This window comes from Malaya genurostris, chromosome 2 (assembly GCF_030247185.1).
Source record: "Malaya genurostris strain Urasoe2022 chromosome 2, Malgen_1.1, whole genome shotgun sequence".
Taxonomy (NCBI): domain Eukaryota; kingdom Metazoa; phylum Arthropoda; class Insecta; order Diptera; family Culicidae; genus Malaya; species Malaya genurostris.
The window spans coordinates 120,975,264-120,989,797 of NC_080571.1; the positions used below are offsets into that span (position 1 = coordinate 120,975,264).

General features: G+C 37.0%; 1 protein-coding gene across 2 annotated transcripts in view; it reads left to right on the top strand.

Moving 5' to 3' along the window:
- The window catches only part of LOC131432259 (cilia- and flagella-associated protein 298-like), a 57,965-nt gene extending 48,281 nt beyond the window's left edge, over positions 1–9,684 (top strand). For both annotated transcript variants that reach the window (XM_058598407.1, XM_058598405.1), the window contains one exon: positions 663–9,684. In XM_058598407.1, coding sequence (XP_058454390.1) covers positions 663–776 — 114 coding nt within the window. In that variant the 3' untranslated portion in view covers positions 777–9,684. The remainder of the gene's footprint in view (positions 1–662) is intronic.
- The last annotated feature ends 4,850 nt before the right edge of the window (positions 9,685–14,534 follow it).

Genomic DNA, 14,534 nt, shown 5'->3' on the forward strand with positions numbered 1-14,534 from the left:
TCAAAGGAGATTATAAGGTTATTTTAAGGGAGAGGGAATGTAGCAAGTAACCCAAACATGGAAAGTGTAAGGAAAAATTGATCAGATTTTACGAAAAAAATATGAGTGCGGCAATTTTCTAGCAATTAAATGAGGGTCCCAAAACTATTCACAAGAGGGAAGGGGAATAAGTATTCGTAACAAAGGGAGGTAACATTGATCTGAATTGACGAAAAAATCATACAATCAATGTGCGTTTTTATGTAAATTAAGATGACTGTCGACCCAAGGTAAGGTGCAAGGCTGTATGCAATCTGAACATGTACGGAGTATTATTCAATCGGGTTGCCGTCTATGTTGTGTTCCACTACATTCAAAGTATTTCAATGGGCAGGACAATTTCTAGAATTTTTACTGTCTTGCCCTCACGAAAAATTACCGAGCAACAACTGGTAATTCAAATTGTTCTAGAAAATACTATGGTATCAGAAATAAACATTATTCACTAAGTAATCTTTAATTGGTTGAAAGCTGTCTGCACAAATAAATGCAGAAGAAAAGTAAATGTGACCAACAATTGGTTATTATTTAAAAAAGGTGCATTAAATTGCTAAAAATATTTGTTAATTATTTGAACACCTTGTTTAAGTCCACCCGTTTAAATATGTTTTTTTCTTTCACAGAAACTTGAGCAAGACGATGACGACCAGTATCTCAACGCCTCCTGGTCCGATAGCCGCAGTCTAAAGCACCAGGTGCATGGATTGGACAACGTTAAGTTTAAATTTACTAAGTAAGAGAAAGCTTTTGTTATATTCATGAGAAGAGGGACAGAAACTCAAAACTTTAATCTGCAGAGATTTTCCTCGGTGTCCAGCATCACAATAGCAATAACTCGCAAACCAAAAGAAACATTCAGATGCTAAATTAACAAATCTAATTTTAATCACACGCGGGCTCGTTTTGCGAGAAAGTTGTATTACAATACTCAAAAGAAGTTTAAACAAAAACAAGCACAAAAACGTCAGCAGACCAGTAGCAATTAGCATCATTACAAATGTTTATATAGTTGATATAAGCGTCAATGGGAAGTTTTTTCTATCCCAGTTGAAATTCAACATGTATGAGAAATTTTGGCGCAACGTTAAAACATCTGCTTAATGCGTTTCAGATTTCATGAACTATAGATAAGAATAGTGGAGTTTACCAAATTTCTGGAAAGCGAGTATTATTTGCTATAGATTTAAATATCTCTCAACTAATATCACATTAGCATTTTCAAAATCAGTAGTTTTAAGAAGAGTTAGGTTCAGGGCCAAATTGAGTATTTACAGTTGAGCTTATTGTTTATAAATAATTCTATGAAATTTACGAACGCATTTATCATGTATTCCTTTGAACCATCAAGAGATCATCTGTTGAATTCGACATACGTGAGGTTTATGAAATTGTAGGTCAGGAAAATAAGATATTATCTGTATGATTGGTCCGATTTCATGGCTTTTAATTTTGGTTGACAATACCAGTGAACCTTTTTAAATGTTTAATGTGATCATTCTCCAAATGGTGTCCTTCGGTTTTTCATTTAATTTAATTTCTTAAATACAACAACTAACTGACACTCGGATTTCGAATAAACTGTCAGTAGTGCTCGTTCATTAAGCCCGACAATTATGAAATTTCTTTATGGGGGGATCGAAAATTACTTGAAAAGATTGCTTTATTCTTCTCTCTAACAAATATTTTTTAGATCGCATGTTGGCACGATTTTCAAATTACGCTTAATGACCCGAATAACCCCAGTTAAAAGGTCCTGAATAGAAAAAAAAGCTAAGATTTTCGCAATTTTGTATGAATGTTTCGGACAATTGTCACTTTTCTGCTTGTACAAATTTTTAGCAGTCGACAAGAGACATTTCTTCTAAATGAGGTTCGTTTCCATGGAGTTTAGGTAGTCCGTCAGTACGTGCAACTTTACAAATACTTTTTCTTAGAAACGTATCTAAACGTGAGCTCCCCAAGATGTTTATGACTCTTTGAAGCAATTTATTGGTGGAAGTGTTCCAGACAAGCCTGATGATAGGAAATGCTTCAACAATTAACAATTTACATTTTCGCACAAAGTTAATGTCAGATTTGAAGAAAACAGATCACAATGGCCCTTATTATAGGTGGCACTACACGGTGAAAACGGAGTGAAGTGACTGCGACCCTTATTATGGGTATCACTTCACGGTGGAAATCAAGTGAAGTGAATGTAGGTCCTTATTACGGAAGTCGCTTCAGAGACAAAAGTAGTTACTTGAATGAACTTGATGTCATTATGAACATCACGCCACCAACATTTTGTTAAAAAAAATTAGTTTTTTTCTACCACAGTGATCACTTCACTATGCGTGATACCGGTAATAGGTAAAATCAAGTGAAGTGACATGTAAGTGAAGTGAATGTAAAAGTGGAAGTGAGAACGGTAATAAGGGCCAATGCATTTTCCGAAATTACACCGACAAAACTGCGACTTGTGAAGTCATCGACGGTTCAACTATTCACCAACTTACTTACAAACTGTTTCGACTTTCACGTGTATTTCGCAACAGCCTGGGTTGTTTTGAGATGCTTAGATTAGAGACCCTGTTATAATCATAGACGCGCGAAGAGAAAATCCGTCAAACTGGAGACCCGGCCACTGTAGGATCTTTTTGCAATTTGCTTCGGCAACCAGACTAACTTGATGAACTTCAGATGACCTTTTTATTTCAAATATGAAAACTTGTTTTTGTGTCAGCATTCGGTAAGATTTTCTATAAGAATAAAAATAATAACAATTAAAATGAAGTGTGGTGCTAAATTTTACAAAAAAAAGAAACGTTTTGATGGAACATTTATCACTGATCGTGTCTTTTCGATTTTCCTAAAATATAAATATATGGGAGAAATTTTGTAGACTTTATTCTGGCGAATTAAAAACAAATTGTTAGCTGCACTTCAATTGTGACCGTGATTTATATATTGAGCGTTCCGAATTTGAGCGGTACAGAAAATAACTACGAGATGTTGGCGATGAATTTTAAAAATCCATTTACAGTGAAGATTACATTCTGTTCACTTGTAGTGCAGGTGTTTTTGTCACAGAAGAGATGGCGATATGTTACAATTGGTATTATCCTTCGGATAAAATGTCAATCGTGTATGTCAAAGTGATGGTCAGTATTAAAAATCAATCCTAGTTGAAGCTTACCACTATTGAAATAATTTTAGTCGCGTTTTTGGTTTAATATACGCGTACTTTAGTCCATGTTACTTGAATATCAAAACAATAAATTCAAATGAATCTGACCTTCATGAAACAAAATCATTTCCTTGACGTTTCAATTATTAAATTCCTTGGGTAGTTTTTTAGCTTTGATAACAATACTCCCCTTGAATTTCTCAGCAACAAACAATGTTTGTTTACTTTGCTTATTTGGTTCAACGTTTGAAGGTTCGTTTGGTTTCTTTTGGCTGCTTCTCCGCCAAAGCAAAGCAAAGTCTTGGCATTATATTCCTTTTGTGGAATTTGGCCTTTCTCTTTCAACAGGCTTCGCAGCCGCAGCGATAGCGTACAGAATCATTGCATGGCTAGTACTACGATCCTATTGACACTATGAATCCATCCAGGGCGGGGCTCGAACATATGACCAAAGATGGCTTTTATCGTATCAAAGAACGCTCTTCAAACGATTCAATCAGTGCCATCCAAGAGAGACGGATATCATCTCAGCAACAAAAAACCGGCATGGTTCATTTAACATAGAATAGACACCAGTGCGAGAGTGAATTTCTATCGATGATCTGTCTGAGAATCAAAGGTTAGCACGCTGCTGTGGGGATTCTCTCTGAAGCAACAAACGGTCGCTTATTTTCTTTTCGCGATCCGACTCTATACATGCAGTTGATAATTGCGATAGAATCATTTTATTATTGCCGCTTATTCCAACTATGTGCATATGATATAACCTTTGTATAAGTTGTGTCTATGAAAACGTATGTGAATGCTCCACACGAGGGTTTAGAAATATTGCAATCTAATATGAGAATCATCAAGTCGAATCATCGATTCGATTTTCTGCGATAATTGTCAACTTGCGATTCTCTCTTCGTAAATTCCACACAGCACCGATCATTATCAGACTGTAATTTTTTTACAGGTCGTGAAATACTTACCTTACCTAACAGCTATATGCCTAGGGTGTCCTTTGCTGTATCAAGCATACGTCTCCACATAACTCGGTCCATGGCTGCTCGTCGCCAGCCACTCAAGGCACGGATGCTTCTGAGATCACCCTCCACTTGATCAATCCGCCTTGTTCGCTGCGCTCCTCTTCTCCTTGTACCAGTTGGATTAGATTCAAGAACCATTTTCACTGGGTTGTCGTCCGACATCCTTATTACATGCCCAGCCCATCGTAGACGTCCGATTTCAGCTGTCCGTACGATAGGTGGTTCTTCTAGCAGCTGTTGCAATTCGTGATTCATACGCCGTCTCCACGTTCCGTCTTCCATCTGCACTCCGCCATAGATGGTCCTCAGTTCCTTTCTTTCGAAAACATTGAGGGCGCGTTGGTCCTCTGCCAACATAGTCCAGGTCTCGTGGCCATAGAGAACAACCGGTCTAATGAGCGTTTTGTAGATGGTCAATTTCGTGCGGTGGCGTACTTTTCTCGATCGGAGGGTTTTTCTGAGTCCAAAGTACGCACGATTTCCTGCCAAAATACGTCTATGAATTTCTCTGCTGGTGTCATTATCGGCGGTCACCAGTGAGCCCAAATACACGAACTCATCAACCACCTCTATATCGTCACCGTCTATTAATATACGTGGTGGGAGGCGTAGTGTTTCTTCTCTAGAGCCTCTTCCTCTCATGTATTTTATTTTCGACGTATTTATGGTCAGTCCGATACGCCTAGCTTCAGCTTTCAGTCCGATGTAGGTTTCCGTCATCTTCTCAAGGTTACGTGTCACAATATCAATATCGTCAGCGAAGCCAAAAAGTTGTACGGACTTTCGGAAGATCGAGCCACTCGTGTCGATCCTCGCTCTTCGAATCACACCTTCCAGGGCAATATTGAACAAGATGCAAGAAAGTCCATCACCTTGACGTAGCCCTCTCCGAGATTCGAAGGGACTCGAGAGCGTCCCAAATACTCAGACGTAGCACATCACTCTATCCATCGTTGCTTTGACCAATCGCCTCAGTTTATCCGGGAAACCGTATTCGTGCATTATCTGCCATAGCTGTTCTCGATCGATTGTGTCGTATTCCGCTTTGAAGTCAATGAATAGGTGATGCGTGGGTACGTTGTATTCACGACACTTCTGGAGTACTTGTCTTATCGCGAATATGTGATCCATAGTGTCGCGGGCTCCAGTAAATCCCGCTTGGTACGGCCCTACGAATTCCTTAGCTATTGGTGATAGACGACGGCAAAGGATTTGGGAGAGTACCTTGTAGGCGGCGTTCAGCAATGTGATTGCGCGGTAATTGCAACAATCTAGCTTATCGCCCTTTTTGTAGACGGGACATACTACTCCATTCATCCATTCCTGCGGTAGAATCTCCTCCTCCCAAATCCTAGAAATCATACAGTGCAGCGCTCTTGCCAGTGCCTCTCCTCCATGTTTGAGCAGTTCGCCTGGCAACTGGTCATTGCCTGCGGCATTGTTGATCCTCAGCTTGCCGATCTCAACACATATCTCCGACAGATCAGGGGCTGGAAATCTATGGTCGGCTGAGCGTGCACCCAGATTGATTCCTGTACCGTTCTCTGTATCTTGTGCTTTGCCATTCAGATGCTCGTCATAGTACTGCTTCCACCTGTCGATCACCTCACGTTCGTTCGTGAGAAGATTACCACTGGTATTTCTGCACATTTCGGCCTGTGGCGTGTAGCCTCTATATGAGCGGTTCACCTTCTCATAGAACTTCCGTTTGTCATTTGCGCGATACAGCTGTTCCATCGCTTAGCGATCTTGGTCCTCCTGGTGGCGCTTTTTCTTCCGGAAAACCGTGTTCTGTCTGTTCCGTGCCTGTCTGTATCGTTCCTCGTTCGCTCTAGTGCGGTGTTGCAGCATCCTCGCCCTTGCTGCATTCTTCTCTTCGACCAACTGCTGACATTCGCCGTCAAACCAGTCATTTCCTCGATTCGACAACCTCGTACCTAGAACGGTTGCAGTAGTGCTACTCACGGTGGACCTTATGTTTCTCCAGCCGTCTTCAAGAGTCGCCGCGCCAAGCTGCTCTTCTGTTGGTAGCACTAACTCCAGTTGTTGCGCGTATTCCTCTGCAGTACGAACGCTACGTAGCTGCTCGAGATTGAGTCCCGGCGTTCCTGTTCGGCGAGTGTTGTGCACCGTCGATAGTTTTGAGCGCAAACAAACCGCGACAAGGTAGTGGTCAGAATCAATATTGGCACTGCGGTAAGTGCGGACATTGATGACGTCGGAGAAGAATCGCCCGTCGATGAGAACGTGGTCGATTTGATTTTCCGTATGTTGATCAGGTGATCTCCAGGTGGCTTTGTGGATATCTTTCCGGGGGAAGAAGGTGCTTCGAACTACCATTCCTAGGGAGGCTGCATTGAAATACTCAGAGTATGAAGTGAAGCGAAGAAAAATTCTCTCACGGCTCATACATTGAGAGACACGAGTTCTTGTAGCATCTTCTACCGGATTGAAAATGTTGTATAGAATATAGATAAATATCGAGCAGCTTCTGTCAAATTATCGGCAATCACCAACACTGCATATGACAACTGGGTTTCTGCGCAATTCCTATTATACCAGGGACTCTAGTTTAGATCACAAAAAACTGCATCGAAGCACAAAGCGAACGATTTTTATTTTTTTAAATACAAAGGCTGAGAACGAATTGAAAACAATAGTCAGCTAATTTATTTTGCCAATGCATGAAGGACAATACTGTCCTTTGTATGAGAAAAAAATCACACAACACTACTTTACCGATCGCAAGAAATCACTACCACGATCTTTTGTAACAAACTGTACATAACAAGAGTTGATAGTTGCGTATTAGCCGGACACAACGGACCATAGAAGCTATCATTTCAATCTAAGTATGTTAAAATGCTTTCAGCCATTTTTGATCAAATTAGGTGACATACTTTTCATATTTTAACACGTATCACGTAACTTTGGAGCTGGAAGTCGAGTCTCGATGAAATTAAAAACTGTTTATAGTTATTTGATTTTAAGTTTATGACAATCCGTCCAGTTAGTTCTTAGAAAATCTAGTGACACACACAGACCTTTTTCGATCTCGGCGAATTGAGTCGAGTCGTATATGATACTCGGGCCTCGGTGCGAATGTGTTTTCGCATAGTGACTACATAACCTTTCTATAAGAGAAACGCAGAAAATGGTATTTTTTGTTGTAATTTTAGTTTTATACTAAAACTTTTAGTTTTGCCATTATTTCAGAAACCTGATCATTTCTCTACCTCACGTATTTTACATACCGTAAATGGAATCTCCACAACGCTTTCCTCTGTCGCCTAGAATTCCCTCCTGAACAAAATGTAACTAATAAATTACGTCCAACCAGTTCATATGCCGTAACCAAACCACACCAAACAATACAACACTGTTTGTTGGATAAACGTAAGCCCACCAACTGCTGTATTTTACTAAAAAATAAAATCGAAATAACACAAACAAGTTTTATTGATCCAAATTTCGCGGTAGTCTACATAATTATTGACCGGTAAAATATGGTCAGGAAAAATTTTACCTGCGAAAAACCAAATCGATGAGCCGTCCACCAAACAAAGAGCTGACTTACAGGGTGGTTATTAATATTCGAAGTTTCAGAATTACTTCATAGCACAACGCATACCGTAAATGATGATCTCATTGATGTACTTTTGTTAGTTTTGTTTTCAAATTTTAAAGTAACAATTTAACAATTTCATTCATTGATAGAGAGACTTTCCGCGAAGCAGCTTTTGATAAACTTCATTCACTTTTAATAAAATAAAAATTATGTATAGCAGATGTTTCGCAATATTTTTTAAAACATTTTAACGCTAATTCATCGTTAAGCTGGTATTCAAAATCTAAATGGAATATTTGACTGCGAAAATTTTATTGTGGATAGGTAACTGCTTCATCGAACTACGTTGAACGTTCTGATAGAATCGTAGAGATATGGAATGGAAAAAATAAACTAAACTCTTACCGCCCGTCGACCAAATTTCACTCAATCCATGTTGTAATGATTAAAAATTGAGCAACGCGATCCTAAACTAATAGTTTTACGGATATAAATATTTATAGTACTGAGTTATGCTGAACTAAGTAGAAATTTTACAATACGAAATAAGTTCCCCTTACCATCAGTTTTGCCGCAACTATTGTTCCTATTTGTCACCGTCACAAAAGCTGTTTCTCTAATCAGTTTCACATGTTCATTTATTACAAACTATTTCTAACAACAGTTCCATAAGAACAATTCCACATTCTCTAGATGAGAACGATTTCTCGAAATGAAATAATGGGAAACGTCTTTACAGATTCCGCTGAAGCATTATCATTAGCTTTTTAAAGGAGATGTCGATTCTGATTTTTAACTTATGGCGTTTTCGTTTTTAATTTGCACTACACCGGTGCAGTGCTACACTGAAGCATGAATAAACGAACAAAAATGACGAAAACATAAACAGTAACCATTGACTACAATTAACGATTCCATTGCACAGAGCTACACCAAACTTTTGATGAGTGCTACACCAGTGGTATCGGTGCAGAAAAAGTGTAGCACTGGTGTAGTGCAATTGGTAAAAACGAACGGTTTAGGTGCAGCTTTCGCTACACCGGTGTAGTGCAATTTAAAAACGAAAACGACATTAGACTAGCGCCAAGATATGAAATTTCTTGCGCCTACTACTAAAAATGTGAATTACAAGGGTTGCTTACGTTGTTAAAAATAATCGATAAGCGATGCAAATTAATTACATCGTCTGCATGTTGTCATATAAACTTTCAAAGTTTGGTGAATTTACTTTTGTATCATACATAGAGTCGAAAAGTATTAAAAAAAGAGAAAATGTTAAACTAAAATTCAGATTTATGAATAGCACATTTCAGATGAATAGCTTTGCTGGTTATATAGAATATTTAAGAGAACAAGATTCTACGAATGCAGTTTAATGAGTATAGCTACAAGATATAAATGCGATGGTTTTAAAGTAAACTTTGGAGCACACAATCACCATTTAAGACATAAATTAATTAGTTTATACTAGCAATAAGAACGAAAATTATTCCGTTTGGTGATCTTTTTTATTTCCTTAACATTCGCGATCTAACTCTGATAAAGCACAACAGAAACGATAGTGTAAATAGAGAAGTTACTGAGCTCAGTTCACTGTAATAATAAAAAGAAGTTGGCAAACTCTGTGCTTTCTGGATCAAGCAAATAATTCTAACAACCTATTGGAAATTTAAAGCTTTTCTCCAGCGCCATGAGTTCTTGATGCGAAATGCATAAGCAGAAGCTAAATACATATGACGGATCGAGATTCAAAGAATTGTATATTTTCAAATATGTATTGCCTTGTCATTGCTATTCATTTACGATTTATTACAGACAGATAATAGAAGAAATGATAAAACCTACTACGAATAATTAATAAAATGTGAAAGCTTTAACTGTTTTGAGTGTTTTTCCGATAGAAATTGAAAGAATCGATCATACAGTTAGTAACACTTTGGTCAAAAATTTCCCAGTCTGACAGACACCTGGCATCACTAATTAAAAGTCTCTCTAGCGTTCCATCCTTCAAATGTCATCTGTTATAATTTCAGAGACATTACTTCTGGAAAATTCGAATCAATGGCGAAAAAAGAATCTCGCGTGTAGATAAAGCACGGTTTTTTAATGAATAAATAAATATTGTGAAATGGCTTGATAAACTTTATCCAGGCTCTTCTTCAGGCAAATCAACCATTATTGACTGATATGCCGAATCTAAACGTGGTCGTATCAACACCGATGATGCATCACGCTCTGGTCGTCCAAATGGAGCTATTGATTCAGAAATCGACTCTTAAGTTCATAACATCGTTATCAAAAATTAGAGAGTGAAGTTACAAAAGATAGCTGGCATCGTAATGATACCGAATGTCAAAAGTCGATCGTTACTATGATCAGATTCCATAAATTAAGATTCTAAGTGCTACTGTCCCAAATAACAACGACGTATTATAAACCAACATTATTTCAGCTTTAAAAATTGGCGAAAATAAATTGATTAAATGCAATAGAGTTATATAAATGTTGAACGCTGGAAAGTGCGATTATGCAATGTTAATGCAGATATAATGTGTATATCTACTTTACCGGTGGAAATAATTTTACTAGAGTGACTATAATCAGAGTGGCGACAGCTGTTCGTTTGGAATGACAGCTCCCAGTTCCAAACGAGCAAACGACCTGTCAATTCAATGTAAAGCTAATGGAATGTTTTGAATTGTTGCCAAAATTACGGGTGAGATGTCGTCACTCTGGTTATAGGCACTCTAAATTTTACCAGCTGTTTTTTTAATGTAATGATGCAATAAGAGTGCTTGAATGGTTTACAAAAAAATCAAATATTGAGAAAAGGAATTTATTATTCAACATAAGCACACGAAAAGGAACTCCTCAAAACTTTGAAAAAGCCGGTGAAACCAGTTAACAATCCCAATTTCTTATAGACCCATCACAATGTTGTCCTGCATCAGAAAAGTTTTCGAAAAAAATATTCTTCGACGAACGAACGGTTTTTTTGTCAGAAAATAAGGGGTAAGGGGACAGTGCGCCATAAAGCTGGACAAACAAGGATCATCATAATATTTATATAGAACATCTCCTGAATGAGACAACAATTTTCCTTTCTCATATGTGTTAATCGACATCGTCTGAAGTGTCTTCATTTCAACAAAACGCTGGAGAATTATTTTGTTTCGGTATTCTTCACATCCAAATTTGCGTCGGTAATCAATTTTATTACTGTGCTACCAAAAAAAATTGATAAATAAAGTTTAATTTATACTAGTTTTAAATTAAAGTACTAATGTATATTTTATCAACACAAAAGCATTGATTTAATGTAGCAATTGTAGCCCTTGGCATCTTAGAGCTTAAGTAGTGTGCCTTAAAAATTATATTATTGAATAAAAAAAATGTAGCAATTGAATTTTATTGCTCTGTTATTACTCAGGTTTGGTTGCTTCAAAATATAGCATTGGATACCGAAACGGCGAAAACTTGTTGTAGAATAATGATTAAATTTAGAATGCAAATGTATTGTACATTGCTTTGAAGTATGCAGGATTAGTGTAATTATTCATTAACAATGTCAAAATAGAGTTGTGAATGTGCAGTGATATAATGCATATGGTTACTTGGGGCATACACCATATTTTCCAGATTCAGACCCTAGTGACTATTTTCTGTTTTCTGATTAAAAAATGCTTTCTAGTAAGAGATTTGCATTAATTGATGAGGTCATCACATAGACAGAAGGCTTTTTGGCATTAAAAATGCCTTACTCTTCACTATATGGGGCCGGGTGTCAATTAAAAGTTTCAAAAATAGTCGCGTAACCTTTTTGTATCATAATTTTGAACTTTAATAACTCGGTCATTTGTTGATGGATTGTTATAATTTAACAACCAATCGATTCGGAAACTTTCAACTTAAACATGTATGACGACGTCGTTTCAGTATTTCAATAGTATACTATTGAAAAAATGGTTGGAATAGATTTATGTTTTCATCCACCAATCCCTGTTGTACAAAATGACGTCAACTTCTTGTTCGGCATAGGAGGCTTTGCGTCATGCATAAAAACACCGTATCGTTATGCGTAGTATGAAGAGAAATCTATAAATATAGGCTGCACAATATTTCTTTGCTTAGTTGATGTTTGACTGTGAATGAAACAAGTAGCTTGTCCAGTGAACTGATGACTGGATTGTATATGCATTCACTTGCTGGATTGTCGCTTTTGCATTGTTTGTTGGTGAAATTTCCTGTTGTCTGCGCAACACCGTGTTCGCTTGAGTATCTTATATATCATCTAGCTATTGAAGAACCGAATCAGCGTAGTTACCGATTCTTTTGAAATGCCCCATGTATTTAGCAAATTTTTGGTCGATGTTTCCATTAAAAATGCCTCACACTTCGCTTCCCGAGGCTGGGTGTCAATTTAAAACATGCAAAACTAATCGCGTAACATTTTTCTGTCATAATTTTGAACGCTTATAACTCAGTCATTTGTTGATGGATTTATATAATTCAACAACCAATCGATTCGGAAACATTTAACCTAAACTTATGAGATAACGTTATTGGAATATTTCAATTGCATACCATTGAAAAATTGGTTTGAATTGAGTATTTTATTTTGGTTCTCTGCACGGAGAACCCTTCGATCATAAAATTGCGATATCCCAGTTTTTGATTTTTGCGATAGTTGATTTAACTAATTTATTTTTGATTCAACCAATATGGTTTTTGATTTGCATATATTCAACTAGTTGAAAAATATGTTGTTTTGAATGCTGTCAAATGCCGGAGACAGTTGAAAGCAAAACAATAATTGCAATGCAAAATCAACAAGTTTTTTAGTTGAAATCTGTTCGCGTCGCTTCAAAATGTCAATGAAAACAACATCGATGGTTAAAGCGTTTGGTGAAATTGTGTACATTTGATTTGAAAAATTTATGATTCCATAACAAGTGTTTATCTAACAGAGGTGTTGTGATAAAGTTAACCTTGTTTAAGATGAAAAAGATTTGGTGACAAATTAGAAAATGTTAATGAATGACCATCTCGTATTCTTTCAGGTATGCGCAAAAATTTTATGCTTCAAATTCGATCATTGATTTACTTCCAGCAGACTGTTTTACTTCCAGCTGTTTGATACCGATGATGATGTTCATGCATTAGCAATAAAACGCTTTTTGACATGAATTTAATTTATGAAAGTAACAGGAGCGAAGGGTTTCAAACACACAGAACGCGCTGCGATTGAATGGCGCGTTTGAATTGCCGTCACAAAACTCCAATTCCCAGCGGTTGATGCACCCAAGCTCATATAAATTGACTAAAATTTTCGAAAATCAATATTGTTCGAATTGATTCAACTATTTGCAATGTCTAAAACAAATAAAACCGATTTATTTTTCAACTAACAGAATTTTGTTTCAATAACAACACCAGCTATTTCAACTAAAATAATTGTTGAAATTGAAAGGTATGTGTCCTCACTAATTGACAGCACTTTTTTTTCAAACAGTTAAATTAGTTGTTTCAACCATCGTTTCTGCTAATCGAAAAACAAAAATGACAGTTTAGTTAAAACAACAATCGATTAGTTGTACCAAATTTTAACCAATCGAATTCAGAAAATCAACTAATATTCTGGTTGAAATGGGATCGCGAGTGGTTCCGTGTGGTAACTATCAGGCCAATTTAAAATTATCGGCGATAGATTTTTCGGATCTAATTTGCAGCGCTTGTTCCTCGATGATTTGTTAATGGATTTTCCTAGTTTAAATTATTCCAAAGCTTCAATATTGTAAGCTTAAAAATATTTTAATTTGTCAACGATCCAAATGCAAATAATCAATCCGATCCGGTTTTCATACTTGAATCTCCATTCCCATATGAACAAAACGTGACAATGTGACTGAACAAGTTGTTGTCCCACCAGGAATTGAACGCATCAAAAGATTCAAAATTAAATTTTGAAACTTATCTAAAAGCGGTCTCCTCGGTTTAGTAGTATAATTGAGTTCCACAGGCTCACATATACAGTACAATTAGATGCAATATCATATAGTATCAAAGATAAACTCAAGGTAAGTTTACTTGCGATTTTACATGTATCGTTTGAATAGGAACCCTCGTAGAATTTGGTTAACCGCCAGTTTCAGTTCAATTCTTATTTGCTTCAAAACAATAAGCGTCTGAAGGCTACACGCGTTGTAACTATGACAATGTTCATTCATGTGTTAATAACATCACAGATAACAGATATACAGGCTCGAACAAAAATTTTCAAAATCCTGTGTAAATTTCAAATTTGCTATACGTTGGAAACACTACTGCCACCTACCCGACTATTCGCCGCGATCTTTCAAAACGTTCCGCTACGTTCCGGAACGATAACAAAATCCTCCTGCCTATTATATAAATATTCCAACTACAACAATTTTAACACTTATTGCACGATTTCCCTAAGTGTTAAGGACAACTAAATTTCCATGTCGCATAAATCACATTAGAATTCGATAGGAATAAAATAATAATAAATTTGCCATTTTAACCAACCGCAAAACAAAAATCTAGAGTTAAGTGAATGTTGCGCCCAAAATTGTGGCTCTTGTGAAAGCGGCACCCAAATCGTTGTGGCACCTCGTGTCGATCGTGGTGACATCTGTAAGTGTTCGCCACGCTGATTGAGCAAATTTTACACACAGTTCATATGTGCGAGAATGCTCGCGAGGAA